This window comes from Dermacentor albipictus, chromosome 4 (genome assembly GCF_038994185.2).
Source record: "Dermacentor albipictus isolate Rhodes 1998 colony chromosome 4, USDA_Dalb.pri_finalv2, whole genome shotgun sequence".
Taxonomy (NCBI): Eukaryota; Metazoa; Arthropoda; class Arachnida; order Ixodida; family Ixodidae; genus Dermacentor; species Dermacentor albipictus.
The window spans coordinates 130,904,372-130,931,937 of record NC_091824.1 but is presented as its reverse complement, the minus strand read 5'-3'; the positions used below and the strand labels follow the sequence as shown (position 1 = coordinate 130,931,937).

At 43.4% G+C, this 27,566-nt stretch overlaps 1 protein-coding gene across 8 annotated transcripts in view; it reads left to right on the top strand.

Moving 5' to 3' along the window:
• The window catches only part of LOC135898362 (aldo-keto reductase family 1 member B1-like), a 296,512-nt gene that overhangs the window by 250,475 nt on the left and 18,471 nt on the right, over positions 1-27,566 (top strand). For 3 of the 8 annotated variants that reach the window (XM_070537591.1, XM_070537587.1, XM_070537589.1), the window contains one exon: positions 11,860-11,974. In XM_070537591.1, the coding sequence (XP_070393692.1) occupies positions 11,909-11,974 (66 nt within the window). In that variant the 5' untranslated portion in view covers positions 11,860-11,908. Of the gene's footprint in view, positions 1-8,707; positions 8,751-8,931; positions 8,976-11,859; positions 11,975-21,835; positions 21,994-22,902; positions 23,044-23,751; positions 23,920-27,566 lie in introns of those variants that run through there. The other 5 variants (XM_070537586.1, XM_065427245.2, XM_070537585.1 and 2 more) reach the window with 5 other exon arrangements.

Here is a 27,566-nt window from a genome sequence, read left to right as displayed (position 1 = left end):
TAAGGTTTTGGGGATTCCACGGTGAAACAGGGGGAGGACCAAAGCGCTGATGACTGCCCGGGGTAGACGGGCCGTTGTCTTATTGGGCGTTGTGTCGCTCTTTATCGTCCGCGTATAAGGTTGCGTTCGTTACATTTTTAAATCTATAAGTGAAACGACAGAAACCAGAAAATGAAAAAAAAAATAGACGAAGAAGACACAGGCAGAAATCTGTGGGGACCAAGAACTTCAGCGTTCAGATCACGTCCATCTGGGCGATGCTCCGGATAAGGGATCACTGAGCGCCTCCCGCAATAGGTTCCCGATCTTCTTTTCTTTATTCCTCGCATTCGTTCGCGCGTGGTTCGTCAGAGCAGACAGTTTTTAATTTTGGTGCCAACGTTCTTTCATTCTTGTTGTTGTACTTGTGTTGGCGTGCACGTAAAGCGACAGATTGCTACTTGCTGAGAAGAAGGCGAATTCGTCGTGGGAGTTGTCGGGTGAAAAGAATCAATTCTTGCCGGCTGTCATTCTTTCTTACTTGTGTCTTATCCTTATCGCAAAACATGTATTGAATCAAGGCTGCTTATTTCTTTTGAGGTTGTGAAATAGTACGTGTATACTTTAGGGCTTTAGTTAAATGCATTTCCTATATCTGGCAGCATAATATGATGGCACAACCAAAATCCCTATTAACGGGCATAATAATAGTTCTTAAAAGAGCAACGCTAATTTCTGGCACGTTTTTCTTTACCTTCATTATTTGGGGTATAAGTCCTTTGTTTTCGGGTGTTACATTTCTTTGTAAAAGAGAAGGGTAGGAACCGCCTTTTATCCTTAAAATGAAAAACCGCGGACATTTCGGGGGCTTTGTTGTCTAGCAGCCCAAAGTGTCTCGCAGCGCGAACCCTTACAAAGGGTCAATACAATAAATTCTCACTATTAGGGCACAAACATTCTATTTAACGTTCTATTCTAGGTGGGGTGATGAAATTAGAAAATTTGCAGGCACGAGTTAGGATCAGTTGGCACAGGAAAGGGACAATTTGAGATCGCAGGGAGGCGCCTTCGTCCTGCAATGGACAAAAAATAGGCTGATGATGATGATTCTTTTTAAACAAGTCAATCTAATTACATGAAAAGGTAATAGCAAAGAGAGCTGCTTGCAAATCATGTGACCAACTCATCTTTACAAATCCTCGTTGTCAGGAAATATCAATACATTTAAAAAAAACGTTAACAAAAGCAACGGATTGCTAGAGACGGGTTTGGCGATCCTTTTCTTTTTTTACTTCGTTGTCTTTACTTCCTTAAAGAATAAAAATATAAAGATTTGTGCCCACAGTTAAGCTTCGCAGCAGGTGGGATGTCTTTCCTTATCATACAATTCCTTGTTGGCGTACATTATCATGTGCATTGACAGCGTTTCTGTGTCCATCCTTCGCCTGTCGGGCTTTCCTCCTTGTTCGTTGTTGTCTTGCGTTATTGATTAGCATAAACGCTCTTGGAACGAAATTCTTGAAATGCCAATTAGACGAATCAGCCACCCTACTTCGAACGTAACGTAGTAGGAGAAAAAAACACTCTCAGCGTCGCAGCTTATGTTCGCAATGCAGAACAACGCAAGAGCTTCGTTATTTCGAGTCTTAGCTCCTTACGGCCGTCTACATGTATGCGACGTGAGGGGAAACGCCATGAGATGCTCCATTGTTGTATTCATGTAAACGCGGCTGCTAAAACAGCAACAAGCTTTCGTTCATTAAAGTCCGCAGGGGCTGGATATATTATACTTCTATATATGCCTGCTGACGCTGGAGTGTTAAGCAAGAGCGAGGTGCCTACCACATTCATATAATAATAATATGTTCTGTACATATTTTTCACTCCATGCTCAGAAAACAAGGAAGCCCTCATTAGTTTTGGAGCACCTGCATTTCCTATTATCCTTTATGAGATTAGCAAACTTCGGTGGGAAATCGGGATTTATCTGGTTTTGCCTGAAAATTAAATATTCTAGGTACAATGCTGTCCGGCGTGGAAACTTTGTTAACGATGCCACCTTCAATCTTTGCGCAACGATTGTCTCTTTTGAATCGCACATAGAGAGAGAGACAGCTTGGCGGAAGCTGGAGATGTCAGCTCTGCCACATACAATACTTGCTACTTCAGATGGGGCGTTCGAATTGACATGAACGATATAATAATACAAACAAAAACAAAAAATCAAGAACCAAACAAATTAAACCCAGGTGATTAACAAACTGTCAGAAAACGTCTACGTCATTCCTTCTGTAAATTTTTCATGCTCATAGCTGGCACATAAATATGCTGAAATGCTGAACATACAAGTGACTGCTAGTAAATGGACAAAGCATTTCGTCGCTACTCGTTGATCATATCAGGGTTCTCGTCTTTTGCTATTCCTGGAGTGGAATGACTAAACAGGAAACAAGAAGCAAAATACATACTGTGCCCGTTAAGCGGGGAAGTGCAAAAAAAGAAAAGAAAATCGTTGAAGAAACTACATAGAATGCTTGAAAAGACTTTCTTTGGATATGTTATTCTGCTTACTTTCCATGCGCAACCTGTTTGCGTGCGTCAGAACCATCTCACGTTTCTTAACCAAGCTGCTGAAGCAAGCGCTTCCTCGAATTGGGATAAGACAATCGAGAGGAATCGGCATTATTGAATTTCGAGAGGTAAATCTAGGCTCTGTGGGGAGGGATCGCACGAAACGCGCCCGCGCGGAATGCCAGACAGTGCTGCGTGTTTTTGGAAACCGGAAATAAGAACCAACAGGAGTAGAAAATAAAGTGGTCTCTGCGTATCTACGTGACCCGGAAGCTAGGTTGAATATTTCATCTCAGGCAGCGCTGAACAACTCGATTACGGGGAGCATACGCATATGCTCTTTTGCGAAACAATGTGGCGCAGTTGAGAGTAAACAGTTTCCGAGACACGTCACGGCAAGTTAGGTTTACAGAAATAAAAAGTAGAACGCCTCTTTTTCTGTGCTTTTATTTTGTGGGCTGTCTTATTTGGCGTGTTAGTGTAGATAATCTTCTAAGCACGAGGTCGGCGGTATCAAAGCACGGCCACGGCAACAGCATTTCGATGGGGGTGAAATGCAAAAACACCCGTGTACTTAGATTTAGGTTCACGTTAAAGAACCAGAGGTGGTCAAAATTAATCCGGAGTCCTCCACTATACGCCGCGCCTCATAACCAGATCGTCGGTTTGGCACGTAAGACACCGTAATTAATTACTGCAGATAATCTTCTCGAAGAAGAACTCTGCTGAATGATCAGTGTATCAGCAAACTTCCTCGGTTGAATTGCCGATCTGGGCATAATTAATAATTTAGAACCTGCCGCACAGACGGGGACATAAATGTCAGCGAAACGAACAGAAGAGCAGATGTCGAATGAGGGATAAAGGCATGGAGCTGCATCGTTGGGTGTACATAAGGTCATTAGAATACTTTTCTGCAAATACCGAATTACGACGTTTCGTGTGTTTGTCAGTTGCATCGTTTTGTCTATTGTAGCAACGCGATGCTAGATGACTCCGGATCGAAAAGTTAAGCATTATACTTATGTATATTTGCGCTCTGTGAATAAAATTTCCTGACAGCCTATTATCAGTTGTGATAGATACCATTGGAGCTTGTTTATACCGCTATTTTCATAATTAGGACGTGTATCACAATTTTCCCATCTGGAATGGCGCGACACGCAGAACATGTCCGCGCATGCTCGGCGTAGCTTTATATAACGCGTTTTTCTGAGAATAAATTTAGTTGTGAGTGACGCCCTTTCCTACTATGCTTCTGGTTTGCTAACTCTTCTTTTTATTGCAAAGCATTTCTTGGCGAACATTTGCCACTTTGACAGAATCTATCTATCTATCTATCTATCTATCTATCTATCTATCTATCTATCTATCTATCTATCTATCTATCTATCTATCTATCTATCTATCTATCTATCTATCTATCTATCTATCTATCTATCTATCTATCTATCTATCTATCTATCTATCTATCTATCTATCTATCTATCTATCTATCTATCTATCTATCTATCTATCTATCTATCTATCTATCTATCTATCTATCTATCTATCTATCTATCTATCTATCTATCTATCTATCTATCTATCTATCTATCTATCTATCTATCTATCTATCTATCTATCTATCTATCTATCTATCTATCTATCTATCTATCTATCTATCTATCTAGCCGCCAACGTCTTGGCGCTCTCGTGGTCGTTTCGTTAACTTGGTAGCTACCAAAATTTACATAGTGTGACGAGAGTGTATGGCAAACATAAATGATAGGTCCTGATATGAAGGCCGTGACATGCGTATGATGTAAGTCATGAAACAGCGACCTGCATCTTGGTGCTGTAATGGCCGTTTCCTTAACTTGGTAGGCTCCCCGCACACTGATTCGCATAATAATGATTTTCACAGGACATGCCAGCTTCCTTTCTTTCTTTCTTTCTTTCTTTCTTTCTTTCTTTCTTTCTTTCTTTCTTTCTTTCTTTCTTTCTTTCTTTCTTTCCTTCTTTCTTTCTTTCTTTCTTTCTTTCTTTCTTTCTTCTTTAACTTCCAGTCTGCCTCAACTGAGCTATTGTTAGCTGTCTTCAGATATTACGTTATATTAGTGGGAATTACTGCGTTACGTCAGTGGTTTCTTTTTTGCGGAGAGTTGAATATTTCTAGCTAAAATAGTTTCCTGCGTTTGTCTGCTTTTTCAACGGGAGAAGAGAAAGGGCAGCGTGTACGCTTATGCCCACACACTGCCTTTTTAGAATGTTCTGTACACTTTCACTGCCAGTATGTCTCCTTAAAATTCTAAAAAACAATCTCTTATTTGTGACAATGAAATAGAATGCAAAAAGCCTCCTCTGCTAACATAACGGTGCTACCATCTCGTATGAGAAGAAATGTTTTTCTAAAGTATAGGTGGCGCTTGATGTGGCTTTTGAATTAATTTACCATAACGGCTGCGCAGTTATACGTAGTTGTACGTGAAGTTAGCTAGTTTCGAAATTCGTGTTGCCTTTTCATTTACGTTACGAAATGTTCCTATCGTTACCTTGGTGACTGGGGCTGCGTCTGTAGTTCGCCTGCTTAATAGGCAGACGGAAATGAAGCAATGGGTTACATACAGGGTTGAGACGGCTGTACCTCTTGGCAACTAGGGCGATAACTGTACGGCTTGGTTCACTAACCGTATTTCTTCAAGTAATTATTCAAACGGTGCATTGTGTTGCTTTGTGTGTACGGTGTTCCTAAAAAGAAAAGAAAGAACATCTGTTCATTTGCACTCCAGAATTTAAGACTGTTGCCTGGAAGGTAAATCATATGTCGGTGTCTTTGCAGTCATGAGGGGGCTTCAAGTGCTGACTAAAGGGATCTAAACGCAATGAAAATCGAGGACAGCGCCCCCATTTTCAATGTGCCTCCTTTTGTCCTCGCCATCCTTTACGCTAAACTCCCTTGAGTGACAATTCATCAGCAAGCCCATATCGCTACACGTGTACACTTCAAGTACGAGCTATACAGTGCACTATCTGGGATTGGAATTTCTGAATGCAGCTGTTAACTTTGCTATGCTAGGGTGGGGGGGGGGGAACAAACCGATTACGAGGGGCATACGCATATGCTTTTTGAGAACTAATCTGGCGCAGTTGGGAGTAAACAGTTTCCGAGACAGGTCACGGCAAGTTAGGTTTACAGAAATAAAAAGTAGGACGCCTCTCTTTCTGTGCTTTTATTTTGTTGGCTGTCTTATTTGGCGTGTTATTTTAGATAATCTTCTAAGCGCGAGGTCAGTGGTTCTAAAGTACGGCCCCGGCAGCAGCATTTCGATGGCGGTGAAATGCAAAAACACCCGTGTGCTTAGATTTAGGTGCACGTTAAAGAACCAGAGGTGGTCAAAATTAATCCGGAGTCCTCCACTACGGCACGCCTAATAACCAGATCGTCGGTTTGTCACATAGGACACTATAATTAGCTACTGTAGATAATCTTCTCGAAGAAGAACTCTGCTGAATGATCTTTGTATCAGCAGAGTTTCTCGGTTGAATTGCCGATCTGCGCATAATCTTTAATTTAGAAGGTGCCGCACAGACGGGGACATAAATGTCAGTGAAACGAACAGAAGAGCAGATGACGAAAGTGGGATAAAGACATGGAGCTGCAACGTTGGGTGTACATAAGGTCATTAGAAAACTTTTCTGCAAATACCGAATTACGATGTTTCGTGTGTTTGTCAGTTGCATCGTATTGTCTCTTGTAGCAACGCGATGCTAGATGAGTCCGAATTGAAAAATTAAACATTATACTTATGAATATTTGCGCTCTGTGAGTAAAATTTCCTGGCAGCCTATTATCAGTTATGTTAGCTGCCATTGGAGCTTGTTTATATCGTTATTTTCATAATTAGCACGTGTCTCACAATCTTCCGATCTGGAATGGCGCGACACGCAGAACATGTCCGTGCATGCTCGGTGCAGCTTTATATTACGCACTTTTCATGAGAATAAATCTAGTTGGGAGTGACGCCCTTTCCTTCTATGCTTCTGGTTTGCTCTTTTTTTTAATGCAAAGCATTTCTTGGCGAACATTTGCCACTTTAACAGTATCTATCTATCTATCTATCTATCTATCTATCTATCTATCTATCTATCTATCTATCTATCTATCTATCTATCTATCTATCTATCTATCTATCTATCTATCTATCTATCTATCTATCTATCTATCTATCTATCTATCTATCTATCTATCTATCTATCTATCTATCTATCTATCTATCTATCTATCTATCTATCTATCTATCTGTCTGTCTGTCTGTCTGTCTGTCTGTCTGTCTGTCTGTCTGTCTGTCTGTCTGTCTGTCTGTCTGTCTGTCTGTCTGTCTGTCTGTCTGTCTATCTATCTATCTATCTATCTATCTATCTATCTATCTATCTATCTATCTATCTATCTATCTATCTATCTATCTATCTATCTATCTATCTATCTATCTATCTATCTATCTATCTATCTATCTATCTATCTATCTATCTATCTAGCCGCCAACGTCTTGGTGCTCTCGTGGTCGTTTCGTTAACTTGGTAGCTACCAAAATTGACAAAGTATGACGAGAGTGTATGGCAAACATAAAATATAGGTCATGATATGAATGTCATAACATGCGTATAATGTAGGTCATGAAACAGCCACCTGCATCTTGGTGCTGTCATGGCCGTTTCCTTAACTTGGTAGGACCCCCGCACACTGATTCGCATAATATCGATTTCCACAGGGCGTGGGATATGCGAGCTTTTTTTTCTTTTTTTGTTTTTTTCTTCTTTAACTTCTACTCAGCCTCAACTGAGTTATTGTTAGCTGTCTTCAGTAATTACGTTATATTAGTGGGAATTACTACGTTACGTCAGTGCTTTCTAATTTGCGGAGTGTTGAAGATTTCTGGCTAAAATTGTTTCTTGTGTTTATTTGCTTTTTCATCGGGAGAAGAGAAAGGGCAGCTTGTACGCTTATGCCCACACGCTGCCTCCATAGAATGTTCTGTACACTTTCACTGCCAGTGTGTGTCCATAAACTTCTAGAAAATGATCTGTTATTTGTTACAATAAATAGAATGAAAAAGCCTGCTCTGCTAACACAATGGTGCTACCGTCTCGTATGAGGAGAAATGTTCTTCTAAAATATAGGTGGCGCTTGTTGTGGCTTTTGAATTAATTTACCATAACGACTGCGCAGTTATACGTAGTTGTACGTGAAGTTAGCTGGTTTCGACATGTGTATTGCCTTTTCATTTACGTTATGATATGTTCCTATCGTTAGCTTGATGACTGGGGCTGCGTCTTGAGTTCGCCTGCTTAATAGGCAGACGGAAACGAGGCAATGCGTTACATACAGGCATGAGACGGCTGCAACTCTTGGCAACTGGGGCGATAACTGTACGGCTTGGCTGACTACCCGTATTTCTTCAAGTAATTACTCAAATGGTGCATTGTGTTGCTTTGTGTACACCGTGTTCCTAAAAAGAAAAGAAAGCACATATGTTCATATACACTCCAGAAATTGAGACTCTTGCCTGGAAGGTAAATCATATGTCGGTCTCTTTCCAGTTATCAGGGGACTTCAAGTGCGGACTAAAGGGATTTAAACGCAAAGAAAATCGAGGACAGCCCCCACATTTTCAATGTGCCTCCTTTTGTCCTCGCCATTCTTTACGCTAAACTCCCTTTAGTGACGATTCAACAGCAAGCCCATATCGCTACACCTGTAGGCTTCAAGTACGGGCTATACAGTGCACTCTCTGGGATTGGAATTTCTGAATGCAGCTGTTAACTTTGCTATGCTAGGGGAGGGGGGGGTAGTAGACAAACCGATTACGGGGAGCATACGCATATGCTTTTTTGAGAAACAATCTGGCGCTGTTGAGAGTAAACAGTTTCCGAGAGACGTCACGGCAAGTTACGTTTACAGAAATAAAAAGTAGAACGCCTCTTTTTCTGTGCTTTTATTTTGTGGGCTGTCTTATTTGGCGTGTTAGTGTAGATAATCTTTTAAGCACGAGGTCGGCGGTATCAAAGCAGGGACACGGCAGCAGTATTTCGATGGGGGTGAAATGCAAAAACACCTGTGTACTTAGATTTAAGTGCGCGTTAAAGAACCAGAGGTGCCCAAAATTAATCCGGGGTCCCCCACTACGGCATGCCTCATAACCAGATCGTCGGTTTCGCACGTAAGACACCATAATTAATTACTGCAGATAATCTTCTCGAAGAAGAACTCTGCTGAATGATCTGTGTATCAGCAAACTTTATCGGTTGAATTGCCGATCTGGGCATAATTTTTTTATTTAGAACCTGCCGCACAGACGGGGACATAAATGTCAGTGAAACGAACAGAAAAGCACATGACGAAAGTGGGATAAAGGCATGGAGCTGCAACGTTGGATGTACATAAGGTCATTAGAATACTTTTCTGCAAATACCGAATTACGACGTTTCGTGTGTTTGTCAGTTGCATCGTTTTGTCTCTTGTAGCAACGCGATGCTAGATGAGTCCGGATTGAAAAATTAAGCATTATACTTATGTATATTTCCGCTCTGTGAGTAGAGAAAGAGAGAGAGAGAAAACTTTTATTGTGAAGTCTGAGTGGAGTTTTCTTTCCCACTGGTGTGGGCTAGCGTCGCGTCTGCTTTGCCGCGACGCTATCAGCCCATTCCGCCAACCGTATCTGTTCTAGCGGGTTGGAAGTTTTCGTCTTCGTCGCCCACTCGTCACGTGTGGGAGCTCACCTAAAGAGTTCTCTCAGGGGAGGGTTCTTTTGGCATCCCCACAAGATGTGATCTTGGTCCGCCAGGGGGCAGCTACAATGTTTGCAGTTTGGTCGATATTCACCACCGGTCATTGCAGCTAGCCTTTTTGGACTAAGTACAGACGTAGTCTGTACTCTCTGAGGTTAGTGGCCTGTATTCTTGTTAGTGTCTCGAGCGGGGATGGATATATTCGCCTGGATTCGCGGTAATAAACGGTCATTTCGCTATAGGTGTGGATACCTTCGTGTCGGTCAACCCCGTCGGGCAAGCCCACCTCCCGGTTACGAGCTGCTCGGGTGGCTAGGTGGGCAGCCTCATTGCCAGGGTTGCCCGCATGAGCGGGTACCCACACCAACTTCAATTGATTGAGATTTTTGTTGATGATTCTAAATGCTCGAGGGGAAATGAAACCTGAGGTGTAGTTACGAATCGCTGTTTTCGGGTCGGATATAATAATCTTTGTGCCCGGAATGAAGGTGCCCATGGCGATGGCGGCCTCTTCCGCCTCCAGAATGGAAGATGTTTTACCGTCGCATAGCTGATGGTGTGTCCGTCGCCATTGGTGACGGCTATGGAGTGTCGACCGTCACTGGTGCGAGCAGCATCCACGTATATGGCGGGTTGGTTTTTGTAGCATTGCCAGAGTGCCGCCGCCCTAGCTTTGCGTCTACCGCTGTTTTCAGTGCTCATGTTTTTAGGAAGCGGGGGGATAATGATCTTGGTCCGGATAGTGTTAGGTATCCGCTGTCGTTGCGGGATGTCTAAAGCTGGGCGATACCATAAGGTGTCGAGGATCTGCTGTCCCGCGTGTGTGCCGGATAATCGAACTGTTTGAGCCCATTTGTGAGCCTCTATGATTTCCTCAACGTTATTATGCACGCCTAGACTCAAGAGTGCCTCCGTATTAGTCCATTTTGATAGCCCAAGAGCCTGTTTGAATAACGTTCAGTTTAGACCGTTAATCCATTCCAAATCACTCTTCCTGAGAAGCAGGTAAGGGCAAACATACGCCACTCGGCTCAGATAAAAAACCTGGATTAGCCTGCAGGCATCTTTCTCCTTAACTCCGTGCCGTTGGTTGGAGACCCTCCTGAGAAGGTTCTGTAATTGCCTAGCTGTAGTTTGGAGTCGTGCTACGGTTTCTTGGTTGTGCGTGTTTTGCTGGATCCACAATCCTAACACTCTGATTTTAGGAACGGGTGGGACCGGTTGTCCAGCTACCTGCACCTGAATGTGTGTGGGCATATTGGCAGCCGGATTTGCGGGATTTTTGTTCCGGACTATAAGCAATTATGATGTTTTCGGCGAACAGCTGAGGCCATTGCTGCGAGCGTGTTTCTGCACTGCGCCAGCCGCTGCCTGCTGTGATTCTGAAATTTCTCCATCCGACCCAGTGCACGTCTAGAGCGTTACGTCATTGGCGTAGATCGCGTGCCTGATATGAGGAATCTCTTTGAGCTGTCGGTATAAGCCACTCATGGTGGTATTAAAGAGGAAAGGGGAAAGTACTGCTCCCTGCACTGCGCCTCTAGTGCCGAGCTCCATGGTTTTACTTTCAATATCGCCTATGTTTATGGTGGCAGTACGTCCCTTGAGGAATGTGGTAATATAGGTAAATGTTCTCTTACCTACGTTCATGTTGGATAAGTTTTCTAGAATGGCTCGATGTGAGACATTGTCAAACGCTTTGTGTATGTTAATGCTAACACTGTTCGATTTGCACGTATAGGCGCTGGGTTAAGGATATCATTTTGTACTTGCCACAGTATGTCTTGGGTGCACAGTTTGGGTCGAAAGCCGATCATTGTCTCTGGGAAGAGGTTGTTGGGTTCGGCATAGTCAACCAGCCTATTGAGAACTACATGTTCCATAGCCTTACCAAGACAAGATGTAAGGGATATGGGTCTGATCAACTCTGATGTTCTCTAGACTGAGTGACTTCCCCGGTTTAGGAACGAAGACCACGCTAGCGTGCTTCCACTCTTGCGGGATAGTACCGTTTTTCCAGTGCTGATTAAAAAGCTTGGTGATCATTGTTATGGTAGGGTCATCTAGATGGCTGAGCATTTTGTTGGTGATCTTATCTTTACCGGCTGATGATGTCGTGCGTAGGCAGCTGAAAGCGGCGCGTAGTTCGGCCTCGGTGATGTGTTCGTGTAATGTTGTGTTTTCGTCTCCTCTGTACTCTATATATGCACCCGGCTCCGGTTCTGTATTAAGATATTGCCCGATCAAGAGGTTTACGAATTCAGAGTCTGTTCCCGGGAAACTGTGTACGATTTTCTGAATCCTTTTATGAGCAGCACCTTTAGAGTGTTGTGGATCTAGCATGTGTTTAAGCAGGGTCCAGGGGTTCTTTTTGCTCAACTGGCCATTCATGTTGTCACATAATTGGTTCCATTGCATAGTGCTGAGCTCGCTAGAGTAGTCCTGAATCTCTTTCTCTAGGGCTGCGAGTTCGTGGCGCAGCGTGCGGTTGATCTTATTCTTTAGCCATCTCTGCTGAAGGTCTTTATGCTTTTCCCATAGACCCAGGAGTTTTGAGTCTGGAACGGGGCCTTCCTCTTCTACCAGTGCCATGGTTGGGGCATTGTCCACATCCTGGATAAGCTCATTCGTCCACGCAGAGAGGCCTGTTATAACGGTGAGCTGTTTGCGGTTTCTTACGTATCGGAATACATCCCATTTGGTATGTGGAATTAGCTTCATTTTACTTTTATGCCCTTTGGAAGGGATAATGATAACAACGAGATAGTGATCGCTCCCAAGACTACTTTCGGTATTATCCCAAAGAGCCCCATTGGCATTTTTTACGAAGCATAAGTCAGGTGTGGTATCTCTGCTTACACTGTTGCCGATACGCTTGGGTCTATCTGGGTCAGTGATGAGTGTAAGTTCAAAGTCACTTGTCACTGAATATAGCGCATTGCCCTTCCTAGTGCAGGTTTGCTATCCCCAGACTGTGTGCTGAGCGTTGAAATCTCCTACAACAACTAGTTGTTCCTTCTCTGCGGCTTTACATCCTTTTTTCAGGAGGGCAATAAATCTGTTGCTTTTATCTTTCGGGGAGCTGTACAAGTTAACAATGAATACACATCTGTGTTCCTTTTTTCTAGGCAGTAGCTCTACAAACGTGTAAGGAATTTTGTGTTCCTCCAGATCAATTTGCATTGCCGTAAGGTTGCATTGTATCGCAACTGTCGTAGAAGGTTTGTTGTCGGCTTCAGTTAATTCATTGAACGTGGTATACCCAGTAATTTTGACTTGTGTGCCTGTTTCCTGTAAGGCTACATCTACCTTGGGATCAAAGCTAGCGAGTTGGAACAGCAGTGCAGCACGCTTTTGCTTAAAAGTTTCGCAATTCCATTGTGTAATCTTAATAGTTTCAGCCATGTTTTTCGGTGTACGGTTCTGCCCTTACCGGCAATACAGATGTCATTTTGAAGCCCTTAGTGTTGAGCACTTTGGTGGCTGTGGTGGCAAGTTGTTCGTGTTCCGGGCTTTGTGTAAGGCCCTGTGTAAATTCGGTAAAATTTCCTGGCAGCCTATTATCAGTTCTGTTAGCTGCCATTGGAACTTGTTTATATCGTTATTTTCATAATTAGCACGTGTCTCACAATCTTCCGATCTGGAATGGCGCGACACGAAGAAATTGTCCGTGCATGGTCGGCGCAGCTTTATATAACGCACTTTTTTTTAGACTAAATTTAGTTGTGAGTGACGCCCTTTCCTACGATGCTTCTGGTTTGCTAACTCTATTTTTTTAATGCAAAGCATTTCTTGGCGAACATTTGACACTATCTATCTATCTATCTATCTATCTATCTATCTATCTATCTATCTATCTATCTATCTATCTATCTATCTATCTATCTATCTATCTATCTATCTATCTATCTATCTATCTATCTATCTATCTATCTATCTATCTATCTATCTATCTATCTATCTATCTATCTATCTATCTATCTATCTATCTATCTATCTATCTATCTATCTATCTATCTATCTATCTATCTATCTATCTATCTATCTATCTATCTATCTATCTATCTATCTATCTATCTATCTATCTATCTATCTATCTATCTATCTATCTATCTATCTATCTATCTATCTATCTAGTCGCCTACGACTTGGTGCTCTCGTGGTCGTTTCGTTGACTTGGTAGGTACCAAAATTGACATAGTGTGATGAGAGTGTATGGCGAACATAAATGATCGGTCATGACATGAATATTATGCGTGTCATGTAGGTCATGAAACAGCCGCCTACGTCTTCATGCTCTCATGGTCGTTTAATTAACTTTGTAGGTACAAAAATTGGCAAACATAAATTATAGGTCATGATATGAATGTCATAACATGCAAACAGCCACGTGCATCTTGGCGCTGTCATGGCCGTTTCCTTAACTTGTAAGGGTCCCCGCACGCTGATTCGCATAATGTCGATATCCACAGGGCGTGGGATATGCCAGGTTTTTCTTTCTTTCTTTCTTCTTTAACTTCCAGTCTGCCTCAACTGAGCTATTGTTAGCTGTCTTCAGTTATTACGTTATATTAGTGGGAATTACTACGTTACGTCGGAGGTTTCTTATTTGCGGAGTGTTGAATATTTCTGGCTAAACTAGTTTCCTGTGTTTATCTGCTTTTTCATCGGGGGAAGGGAAAGGGCAGGGTGTACGCTTATGCCTACACACTGCCTTTTTAGAATGTTCTGTGCACTTTCACTGCCAGTGTGTTTCCCTAAATTTCTAAAAAACGACATGTTATTTGTGACAATGAAATTGAATGCGACAAGCCTCTCTGCTAACACAACGGTGCTACCGTCTCGTACAAGGAGAAATGTTCTTCTAAAATATAGGTGGCGCTTGTTGTGGCTTTTGAATAAATTTACCATAACGACTGCGTAGCTATACGTAGTTGTACGTGAAGTTAGCTGGTTTCGACATGCGTGTTGCCTTTTCATTTACGTTATGAAATGTTCCTATCATTACCTTGATGACTGGGGCTGCGTCTTTAGTTCATTTGCTTAATAGGCAGACGGAAACGAGGCAATGCGTTACATACAGGGTTGAGACGGCTGTTCCTCTTGGCAACTGGGGCGATAACTGTACGGCTTGGCTGACTACCCGTATTTCTTCAAGTAATTATTAAAACGGTGCATTGTGTTGCTTAGTGTGCACGGTGTGCCTAAAAAGAAAAGAAAGAACATATGTTCATATGCACTGAAGAAATTGAGACTGTTGCCTGGAAGGCAAATCATATGTTGGTCTCTTTCCAGTTATCAGGGGGCTTCAAGTGCGGACTAAAGAAATTTAAACGCAATGAAAATCGAGGACAGCGCCCACATTTACAATGTGCCTCCTTTTGTCCTCGCCATTCGTTACGCTAAACTCCCTTTAGTGACGTTTCACCAGCAAGCCCATATCGCTACACGTGTAGACTTCAAGTACGAGCTATACAGTGCACTCTCCGGGATTGGAATTTCTGAATGCAGCTGTTAAGTATGCTTCGCGTCTTCCTTAGGTGGAAGCTGCATGAGTTGAAGACATAAAACGTTGCGCAAGTGCGCAGAAGTTTTTCATCGAGAAAGCTCATTTTCTATCATGGACTCAAATTATTTTCGCTCATTTGAAGTTTAAAAGAATAAACAAGTTACTTCGAATAAAGATCCAGAAGCTAGTCGCTTAGCTCTTGTGGTTCGATATTTCTTGAGGCGCTATCACCTCGTAAAAAGAACGCGATCGCTTGAAATCAAGCTCCGACGGTGGATTTTGCTTTCCAGATTCACCAGCGTTGGCGCCACTCGTGCGCTTTATACACTGTTGATCAATGTTAAGGATGCGAATCACTTATCACCAGGCTACGCCGCGATCACGCAGCGTAATTAAGTTGGTGTTTCTTCCCGATTGCGTTTCATTCTAGGGTGATGCACTATTTATCCATTCTTAGGGCATGGAACGTAGCTTGTGGCCAGTATTGTATTTCATGGTCAGCGCAGATAGCGTCGATGAGCAGAGGACATGTGGCTGCTACGTTTGTCACGTTCTTCTTAATCGCATGGCGACTGATAACGAAGAAATGTTGTATGTGTACTATGTAAGCTCCTTAAAATATGAGTAGGGGAAGAACTAGCGAAGACAAGCTGTTCGCTTAAATCGCAAAAAAACAGCTGAATGAATCGCTTATTTATTAAAGAATATGCGTCTGCTGTGCATCGCCAATTCTTTCCCACAGATGTGGTACATGATATGCTGTCTAATCAATTTAGTATTCTTTCTTATATTCAGCCTAATTTACCTTGGAACAGATTAACATTTGGTGACACAGGTAAGAGCGCACTAGGTTGACGCTTCGCGGATCCGTCTTGCCAGATTCTCGGACGACGTACAATGCACTTGTCGCCCCTCACGAAGCGAACAGCGCTCGCGAATGCAACCCTATCGTCGTTTGATACTGTGAGTAGCCGACCGTCCCTTGGACCCGACTGGCATAGGTATCGGCGAACACGTGCTTGCAGTGACATTCAGCGAGTGTTAGTGCAAGGCTGACTCCATCAGACCAAAAGAAGAGATGAGAGCTGTGGCAGTCCGTGGTGGTGGCGAATTTTCAGGCGGTCTTTTTCAATCTGCCTTCAAATCTTAAATAGCAGCTTAAGAATTTTGAAATGGGCAATGTCTTTACGTGCTCTTTTGTTTTGATATAGCGTCCAGCATTAGTTCATTGCAAGTAACTTGTCTGCATGTTCTGATATTTAAAGGAAGCACTGAAAATGAACTTTCAGACGCGTTAAATGAGGATGGAGTATGGACATTTAAAATACATATATGGAATTTAAAGGCTTAACAGAGTACTGTGTTGGGCTAGTTGGTGCGTAGCTTAAGAAATATGTCTGACCCAAGGTTAAAGTCAACAGTATACGCCTGTTTCTTTCTCCTCATTTCTTTTGCATGTTTTTTAACATTGCGTCACACATCTTTCTTAATACTCTACGGGGTGGCGCTGTTGTCCAGTAACATGCCATGTTCTATGCAGCCTCAGTGATCCACAGGCTGGTAACTTTTTGCTAACGTGCCGAGCGACCATTTGTTAACGTACTTATTTTTTAATGTTGCTATTTCAGGCTTTCTTCTCCAGGGAGCAGTGCCTTCGAATTTTCCATCAAGTCGGTTGTATCATTTTGAAGTTTTCTTTTACTAGCTATTTTTAAGCCTGTCATAGCTGTATTAACACTAAAATTACGTACAAATAAGCAATGCAACATGGAAGCATGATCATCGTTTGAATTCCTTGATGTTCCTTAAGCACGTGAATCATTCGAATTTGTGTTTGTGACCGTATATATGGTAACGCATGGTGCCATAGTGCGTACCATTCGGTTTTCTTTGGTTATAGGTGGTAACTTACCGACATTTTTTGAATTTCTGGCTGTTTCTTAGCTGCACGCATTCTGTGAGTGGTACGCGGTGGCAGTAATAAGAAATACAGGTACAAGCGTTTTTAAATGCGTAGCTTCTCACGCGAAGACTGTGCACTAACTTTTGGGTTTGTGACTGCATGGTAACATGGTCGGTTAGTGTTTCTATCGTTTGGACTTCTAAAAGAGAAGCTGAAGACTCTGTCGAATTCAATAAGACGCTCATATACAGATGCGAGAACCTTATAAACCATGCAGGTAAAATTGAGGGGGGGGGGGAGGATTTTCACTTAGGAGGGACGTAATCTATGGTTAAAATTGCGCTGTCTCTCCGCCCCCCGTCGAATACCGCGCGCTGCTGCTGACGATGCGAGCGTAGTGAAGACAACGCTGGTGTTCCGTTCCTTCGTAGTCTCCGCGACCGTGCCTGACCATGCTTGCTTCTGCGTGCGTGCCGTCACAATCTGTTTCGCTCGACCCTGCATTCTTTTGTCTGTGTGTTTGTGTGTATGTAAAGTGGTAGTTAACGTGCGCAGCATCGATTGAAATGATGGACCGATCACGCCGGCATTCTGTGCAGCTTACCATTGCACGAGCGCCAGTGGGCGCGACGATGCTGTCTTCCACTGCTTCCCGCAAGACAAGAAGCTTGCAGCTGAGTGGGAGGCTGCTGTGAAGCGAAAAAAATTTCAAGCGCTCAAGAACAACAGTGCTGTGCTCTAACCAGTTCCGTGACGACGATAACTACCAGAGTTTATCAGTAATGTGTGCACGGGGTTCTCCTTCATGTTAGCACGCTGAACGTAAGGGGCATGTTTATCTCCCACCATTCACGCAGGTTTCGTCGAAAAGCGCCGCGAATTTTCTATTCGCGCGTATGTTGTGAAACAGCCTTCATGTGGCTAACCAAAACGCAGTGCAAGTGTAAAGTTCGCATGTGTTGGAAAGCCGGCGCATGCAAGGACGCTGCGTTCCCCTTTCTCGCGTAGCCGATGGAACTCGCCGCCGTTACGGCCCCGGTTACGAGTATCGTGCGCATGGCGCTGTGTTGAAGGTCACTACACGCGCTATAAGGGCCGCGAAACTTTTCCCGCGCTAAAACCATCTGCGTACATTTTTCAACAGCTTTGGGGCCGCGCACAAATGCCGACGACCGCATCCCCGTTTATGTTTCAAGAGGAGGCATGCAGGGACATAAAAGTATAGTAGTTTGCCTGGAAACGAACTCACTGCATCGCTGAATGCAGCTTTGCAAAAAAAAGCATACTCACCAAAGAAAATTTTCAACACGACGAGCCGCTAACCCTTCGATTTCATTCGCGTCGAAAGCACTTCTCGCACCAGCATTTTTTTGCTTCTTGGTGAGGCCGGCTATCGCAATCGGCTCGCACACCCATGACCAAAAGTATACGCACCACAGGGTTGCCGAAAAAACTGAATTTTAACGTAATTAACACGCGTATGCGTAAACTGAAGAGTGCATCAGAGAATTTGTAATGCCAAGTTTGGACTGCAGTCTTTGAAAAGGAGCGGGAGAATGGCCGTTCTGTCATGACAAAATTGCCCTGTCTTGTCGGGGCTAATTAATTTCTAGTTGCTTTCGCAGACAGAGGATTAAATTAGTTTTATCGCGCAATCCCTGGTTCGTACACTTTTGCTCACGGGGGTACATGCAGGACGTAGCGCCGAACTCCTCAGAGAAACGCAAGCTCTCGAAATTTTCCATTACCATCTCAGCAAAACAACAGTACCAAACTACCTTGCACCGTGCTTCATGTGTAGCTACAGCGGTCGGTCCGGATCCGGACGAACACCATTGTTGGCGTCAAGAGGTGCCCGACCAATAATCACAGGCGAAAACGAGGCGCTCGAGCTGCCCCGAGTCTGCTGCTGCACTTCTCGTCGAAATAAGATCTGCTTGCGCTTTCTTTCGCTCAATTTCGATGCGTTATTCGAATTCGGAGGGTTCAGAACAATTACGTACAGCTCTTCACTAATGTTCTCTGGAAAACCTTTCTGCTTCCCTTTAAATGTTATAATTTGGCTCACCCTTCTTTGAATCAATGCAGTTCAGTTATTTTTTTTATGCGTTCAGCATTTTCCGGGAGATTACCGCGATTTCATGTGACTGTAACCGTTTTTGTGGGCTGAACCCGAAGATGGCGCAGAGTCTAACTCGAAGTTGTGCCGGTTGTTTCCCACATAGGGATCGTACGTGGGAAACAACCGGTACAACTTCGAGCAACACTTCCTCAAAGACCAGTTTGGAATGCCGTGTAGCTTCTGCACACTAAATGAATAAATAATCCACTCATTAGACCTCATCTATGCAACCCCTAACATCACCCATAACACATAGTGCAACATAGTGGCACAAATGAACGCCTCTGAAAGCATGCTAAACGCATTCTTCTATAGCAGCCGCGATAGGTTCTTCTTAATTTGCTTTAATTTAATGCTGGACTTATTTATTTATTTATTTATTTATTTATTTATTTATTTATTTATTTATTTATTTATTTATTTATTTATTTATTTATTTATTTATTTATTTATTTATTTCCAAATACCTCACAGGCTTCATGGAGGAGTATTATGTGAGTGGGACTAGACAAGAATGTTTAACAACAGCACGAAATAAAACAAGAGGAATTCAAGAACCAAGTATTACACAATAGTAAAATGTAGTGAATATGGTGTAACCTTGTAATAATAAAGTACTTAGTCGGTTTTATACAAAACTGAATGGGCCTACATGATAGCCCTAAAAATCTATAATATGATTTCAAGTGATCATATGGTTAGCAAGAACAGTCATAGATGGTTAATGTTTTATTTCTATATGCCCCACGGAAGCGTAGATGCGTAAAAGGCTTCGGTACGGCTGGAAAGACGAGTAAAACTATGTTGATTAGGAGGCCCGCGAGATGTGCAATGTGGTTCTGATAGTGGCAAGATATTTGCGTGCGCACTGTGGACTATTTTAACCAATAAACAGAGAGTGCCTACCTTCCTACGTGATTCCAATGATTATAGTGAGAATGAAGTCTTCATGTTGGTCACACTGGAGTGTCGGTTATAGTCTCGAGCCATGAAACGTGCAGCGCGGTTTTGCATAGATTCCAGTAACTTGATTAGATAGACTTGGTGAGGTGACCAGATAGGTGATGCATATTCGAGTTGTGAACAAAGAAATGTGTGGTATGCTGGTTTCCGTGTTATGGAAGGTGCCGCATGAAGACTACGTTTCAAGTATCCTAGTGTGCGTGATGCTGCGGCAGTAATTTTTTCCATGTGTGTTGACCAAGAAAAATTAGAAGTGAAGTTAATCGAATTAAAAAAAATTAAATTATGTGGTTTTACGTGCCAAAACCACTTTCTGATTATGAGGCACGCGGTAGCGGAGGACTCCGGAAATTTCGACCACCTGGGGTTCTTTAACGTGCACCTAAATCTAAGCTCACGGGTGTTTTCGCATTTCGTCCCCATCGAAATGCGGCTGCCGTGGCCGGGATTCAATCCCGTGACCTCGTGCCCAGCAGCCCAACACCATAGCCACTGAGCAACCACGGCGGGTTAAAGTTAATCAAGGTACCTGTAGTTGGGCATTACCAATATAGAGTTATTGTTAAGAGAGTACGTGTAAGTCGAGTTTGACTGCTTTCGGCTGAACGTCATTAGTTTGCATTTGAAAGCGTTAACTGTCATTTGCCACTGCGAGCACCAGAAAGTGATTTTGTCAAGATCCTGTTGTAGTACCAGATGATCTGCGTGAGCCATAATTTTACGGTATATTCTGTAATTGTCGACAAACAAAGGGATGCTAGATGTTATATGAGATGGAAGGCCATTATTGCAGATAAGAAATAATAAAAGACCCTGCACGCTGCCTTGAGGGACACCAAAAGTAACGTCAGATAACGAAGATGAGGTGTTATTAACTCAAAGTAAACTGCTTCCGTGAGGATAAAAAGTTCGATACAAATGGCCATCGGTACGCGTCCAGCGCAATTCTAGTGACAGTGACGAGCATACATGTGTTTGCACCATATTATGGTGTTACCAAAGGAAAACATAAAAATTTCTCATTTATTTCTGAAATAAAAGAATTCCTTCATGTACAAAGGTTTGCAGCTGGTTTAGTACGCACAATGAGCCAGGAATATTTTTTTGCAGTTATTCTCTCAATATATGGCCCGATAGACGGTTGAGAACTTTGTAGATTTCTTTTTCATTCGGACCCGTGCTCATTTGAGAGCTGGTCACACAGTACATGCTTACAAAATAGTAGCGTCTTGAGCTTCGTGCAGTTCCTGGCTCTCCAACGTAGTCAAAATGCATCTCTCAGTCATTTATACACTTTGTCTCGAGAACTAATACATTTTTTACATTAATTTTCATACAAAGATAGGGGCAATGTGCATAGGTATTTACCATTTACAAAACATCAAATGTATTTAGACATCCAGAAACATGGTTGGACTGTATATTTTTTATTCATCCACTGTTCTACTGAGTACCATATTTCGTGTCGCTATTTTCGCTTTTTACGCAAATTTGTTTCCTTTGCCAAGTGACAAGGAGTAGCCGGTGCCACCATAAAGGCGCCAACCTCTCCTAATATTCACTTCAATAAAAACAAAAAAAAAACAAAAAAAACGTGGATTCCATCAAACTTTTGGTGTGAACAGGGTTTCAGCAAGCGCTGGGCGCAACCATGAAACAAGATTTTACAGTTACTTCTAAGTATCCCTACGCGAAACAGCTCATACAATGCATCAGTCTCCGCAGTTTTCCACAGTGTTCACCGCAGAGTTGCCGACCGGTAACTGTAGTTGCTGCAACTGGCTTCAAACATGCCGCCCCCTGAAAGACGAAAGCTGCAGACGAAACCAGGAGCTCGGCCGCTCGGCGCTCTGCCTTCTTTTTCAATGATTACGTCATGCTAAGCAACGTCATGTGAAACGCCGCAGTCGGTGAAGGCCGGCGCGCATGCGCGAGGTAAAGCCACGCGTCTGGCGCCGATTCTCTCTCCCCGGAGCCCGGGATCACCCTACCCAGCGTCCGTGCGAGCGACAAATATAAAACGCGCGATTGTGTCGGCGTCCTTTTATAAAATGTTCCTTTTCGCCTGACGCGAAACGTGCTTCGACCAGACAGAGAGCGGCGTTGCCTCTCCGTCGTTTTTCGGACGTGCCTTTCGTTTGATCGCCTGCGACAACGGCTGCAGGTATAGAAGCAGAGGTGAAACAAGCCCGACCATTTTCTCTCCCGCTCTAGACTGGTCATTTGCAATCAGGATTCCGGACTTCTTGTCCGTATTTTTGGCTGAATTTCTAGCTGTAGTTCTAGCCTTACGCAAACTAAATTCGCCAATATAATCGGTAGTAATAATAACAGATTCTTTATCCTTACGTTCCTCGCTCACAGCAAATGGTGTCACTAACCTTTTACGTACATTTCATTTTCTAGTGCCTACCCACATAAATTTAATTAGATTGTTTTGGGTGCCTGGACATAAAGGATTTGTCACGAACAAAATGGCTGACAGTCTCGCGAGAGCGGCCCTCAGTGGCCCTGTATTACCATTACTTCCTACAATAGCTTACCTAACGACTACTAGATTCAGGAGATATGCAATTATTCAAGACTTTTTGAACCCAGCTGTAGCTAATTTTTCAGAATATCGACACCTCCTATTCCCTTAGCCCAAAAATTCCTTTCACACCAGAAAAACTGATGTCATGTTTACCCGATTACGTTGTCGAATACCAAATTAAACTTCTGTCGTCACAGGGATCGTCTGGTGCCCTCCCATCTGTGCCCAGCCTGTGGAGAAGATGAAACAATAGATCATTTTTTCATATTCTATCGCCGTTTTACTTCTTTAAGAAAAAATATTCTAGAATCGAGATTTACACAGCTTGCTTTAAGCTTTTCAATTATAAATATCTTTTCTCTAGGAGCCTCCTCACTTGGAAAGTGCCACAGGGATATTTGCTCAACCATGGAGGAATTTATAATTGCTACAAAGAAATTGTCTTGAATTCTTAAACATTTTATTTTTGTTCATTTCCTCCAGTTAGCTTTACCAATTTTAGTATTTAATAAAGATTGCCTAATTTCACCCAAACCTTGGCCAATCCCCCACAGTTGGTGTGCGCCATCGCATAAAGAATACCATACCATACCATACCATACCATACCATACCATACCATACCATGACGAAGTGCCCCATCGTGACGCTGGCTGACGGCAATAAGATTCCGGCGCTCGGCCTTGGAACCTGGAAGGTAAGCGCTCCCTCATTTCTGCACTCTCCTCTCTCCCGGAAGTTTTGAAAGTGTGGAGGAAAGAGTGCCAGACCGCGTCTGCGAGCGCTGGACAGTTCGCATTCCAAACCTCCAGTGCTGCCATTCCGTGATATTCCTTTTTCTCGATTTGCGCGGTGTGCCTCAAGGCATTCGCTGTAGTAATTACGACCAGAATATTCCAGTACCTTATGTGGGTGTTGGAGGGCTCTCCTTCGTTATTTACCTAATTTTATGACAGTTCATCCTTAAAGAACACGCAACCAAAAAAGAAAACCGGCGATATAAACACTTATAACAGAGGTCGCGCTTGGTAGCAAAGTAATGTAACGACTGCAGAAAACGTCTTGTGTCGCCGCCATCGGCACGGTGACCGCTTTCTTCAATAAGTTCAGTCCCGTTGTTTATTAAATCCAACCAAACCTATAGAATCAGTGAGGGGAAATTGACCTGGCTCCAGTTTAGTGCATCAGTTTTGAACAAACCATAAATGGCACGGGACAAAACCGCTCAGCCTGTCATTTTTTTTCTTTTTTTTGGTTGCTATTGAAGTACACTCGCAGTATCTGCATTTTTAGTTCTGTATCTTCCAGTTAAAGTTTTAATTTTACTTAAGCGTTAACGGGCAAGTTACCATTGCATCACCAAGCTCAGCTATTTACCCTGCTGGGACTCCCTCGCCTTTTGCAGTTGGCTCCCTCGCAAGCCGTTGAGGCCGTGAAGGAGGCTATCCGCATCGGCTACCGGCACATTGACTGCGCGATCGCCTACCGCAATGAGCCGAAAGTGGGGCGGGCCATTGCGGACGCCATCAACGAAGGCATTGTCACCAGGGAAGAGCTCTTCATCACCAGCAAGGTGGCTGCATTCGGCGCATTTTTTGCCCCATAATTTGCTAAAGGGGCACCATAGAGAAACACTGAAATTAGTTTGTTCTGATCAATTATTCTTCCAGAACTCTTTTCATTTGCCTATACATTCGTGGTAATTGGGTGGCACCAACTGGTTCGAGAAAGCAAACGTCAGAATCCGCTTATAGAATTTTTCGCTGAAACTTCAACGTCGGTACGTCATTGTGACGTCTCGCATTTCAAAGTAAAATGCCGCCCCCCGCCCCATGCCCCCTACCCCGTATTTGGGCCGTTATGCTTCAGTGAAAATTTTTATATCCTGCTAACTTCAGTACTAAGCTCTTTCGGAATACAGTACAGTCCAGCTTTAATCATAAAAATAGATGACTGGGCCCGAGGAGATACCGTAGAAATCCATCACGTCAAGATGAGTTGGTGCAGGAGGTTCAGCTTGGCACTGGCTGCCGTCTATAGTTATTGCGTTTTTACTGGCTGACCAAGCCTCCTGTCTAAGAAACATCGGCCCCTTTCGTAACTTTCTGAAACAGTTCAAAATATTTGTCTCCTTACTGACCCTTTAATCAACTGTGCACTTCATAAAAATATTCCCCGACTTTTCTTCAGGGCTACTTGTAAACGGTTCCGATTCTAGGAAACTCGTATGCTTAACCCTGCTGTTCCCACATATGGTTCTATTCCGATTCTGAGAGTAGCGTCTCATAAGGAACGTCAAGAAGCGTTGTGCACTGCTCGTCATTCGATTATCCTTCGTAGTATATGAAAGTATTTTCATATATTGTATCAAATTAAATTCGCTCGTCGGTTCTTGGTTCGTTTCTAGGCTGTGGCAGGCACACTCCTATAGGCGCGGAAGCCCGGGTGGTCAAATAAAATCCGGAGCCAATCACTATGGGGTCCCTCAAAAGACACTCAGTAGTTTAAGATGGTAAAGTCTAAAATTTATTATCAATGTTGTGCAGGATGACATGGGTCAGATCAATCGGCGGCTAGCTTCATGCAGGACGAAGTCACACCAACCTATATCATTGCATACCATAGTACTGGCTATAGTAACAAAAGTTCAAATATGTCATATAACCAACACTTTATGATGGAGCTAGCTCCATCTTAGACAAATGACGTCAACGCTCAATACAAACCCAGCTACGAAAGGCGTGCATGCACTGGAATGCACTGGCTTCTAAGCAATCGTGAAATGCAAATCGAAGACGATTGATGTAAGGATTAGGAACATAATTTATCCAAGTGAATAAATCTCAATGCTGAAAGCGCTAAACGAAAGTGAGAATTAGCTTCGAGTACGACCGACGGGGCGCTGCCAGCGCCGCTCGCATGACGTCAGGGCAAGGACTCGCGCCTCTCGTCTGCTACATTTCGGGCGGCGTCCGGGCGCCTTTTGCAGTGGTTCCGTTTGTTTGCTTTCATCACCTATCCTGGTGCACTTATGACGGTCGTGCCAAATTTATTTTACTATGTCGTTGTTAGTCGAACTTTATTGAAAGATCTTATTTCCTAGAGAACAATATATTTCTCAAAGGTAACGTTGCAGTGCCAACAGACGGAGCTGAGTTCTGAGCGGTGGGGTTTTTTTCGTGGGCAGTGATACAGTCTGTAGCGGTAGCTTACGTAGATAATAAAAACGCCTAACCACGAAAACATAGAACTATGCAGTTAAGCAACCCTACTTGCGTTGTAGAACAAGCACGTAACAAACACTGGCTATACACAGTGTTTCACGTAACTTGTGCCAATGATCTAAAAAAAAGTGCTTAGCCGCAGCTGAGTGAAACCAACGGCAGATGGTTTGCCGTCTTGTGGCGCTCCTTAGGGTATTACTTATATTCCGCCTAATTAGTTAATAACTGAGATGCATTGTGCAAAATTTTTAATATTAACTGAACATTGAAGAGTGGGTTCAGGAATGACCGATCCAATTTTTTGTGGCAACGCACCTGCTGCGTGGTGATCTTATCGGCGTTTAAAGAAGGCCCGCGAAATATGAAATAAGACTATGTGACTGCGCTCATGCGCTATTTACTGTATTGCAGCGCTATATATCGCGGTTCGTGCGAAAGAATCGTGCGCGCAGACCGTGGCGAAGTCAGCGGCCGCGGCTACATGCATCGGCTTCACGGTGCGTCAGCATCTTTGGCGGTGGCACACGGAATGGAAGCGCCGTCATCCCTGATAAAGCGATAGGCTCGACGCACGGTTGTGAGCGCTGCAATCTGACAGCGCCGGAGCGCAGTCACGTGGTTTTGTTTCATATTTTGCGGGCTTTCATTAAACGCCGAAAAAAATCGCTACGCTGCATGTTCCCGCAAGAAATTGAATTGATCGTTTCTGTGACCCCTCTACAACACAGCCAAACGCACTTGGCTCTAAAGTGAATATGAGGAACTTAGCCTAATTCATCTTAGTTAATTAACTAATTAAGTGCAATATCAAAATGCTGTAAGGAACGCCAAATTATGTCATTGGTGGCATTTAGCAGCGGCTAACCACCTTTTTCAAATCCTTGGCACAAGTTACGTGAAACACCCAGTATATGACTACTACATTTGCCTCGATCGTAACCCGCTAAAGCTTGTTTTCTCACGGCGATTAGTCCATGGTACAATATCGAATTTTCCCATTCATTCAGAGAAACGTTCGGCAGTAGCGCGAGGTCTAAATGATACTACAGTCTAGATTCTGGCGGTGCCCTTTGCTTTCACCCGTATTCACCGAAGGAGCTCAAAAAATAAAGTGAATTAATATGAGGCGTGCATATAGCGTCTTCTGTATGATGTGTGACGCCTTAAAAATTTTACATGTACTGGCCTTGCGCACGGAGTTAGGGGAGTCTCCACAACCGGTTTGACTGCTAAAGAATCACCGGTAGTCAGCTGCACCTGAAACGCACAGGCTACATGAGGAATCGAGCTTGGGAAATCTACCGTCGTGATTGTCCTTTAAAAGTACTGAAGTGGTTTTCGTTCTGAGGGCATTTTTACGCGTTGTTACCGAAAAGTCGCTGTCACTACAGTCTGGATGAAGACCGCCGACTTCGTGCGTAGCAGAATAATACGGCACTGTCTAAACCATAATTTAATGTCAAAAGAACCAACGTTTTTTTTTTCCAACCATCATGGAGTTGATTGAAAAAATGGGAAGAAATGGTGTTAAAGGTGTGCCATTCACTGAAAATGAAAATCTTTTTGCAGTAGTAGCGAAGCTCGGCAGCCTGGTCAATGAGCCTTTCTGTGACGCAGACGTCGATGTTTGTCACCGTGTGCCGCGGAAAGACGGTGGCTGTCCGAATATTGTCGTTCAGTTTCGTTCGCGTTCAAAGCGTCATGGGTACATTGAAAAGGCGCGAAAAAAGCGTATATCTGCCACTGATCTCGGTCAATCTGGTCATGCTTCTATTTTCGTGAATGAGCACCTGTGCCCAACACTAAAGAAGCTTCTTGGGCAAGTTGTTGCGCGAAAGAAATACAAACAGTGGAAGTACGCGTGGACTCGTGATGGTAAACTTTTCGCGCGGAAAACTGACACGTCACGGGCACTACGCATATCTGCAGTTCAAGACCTTGATAAAATGGAGTAAGCGCTTGCAAGTGGGCATCGGACGTCGTCCTTGCTGCAGCA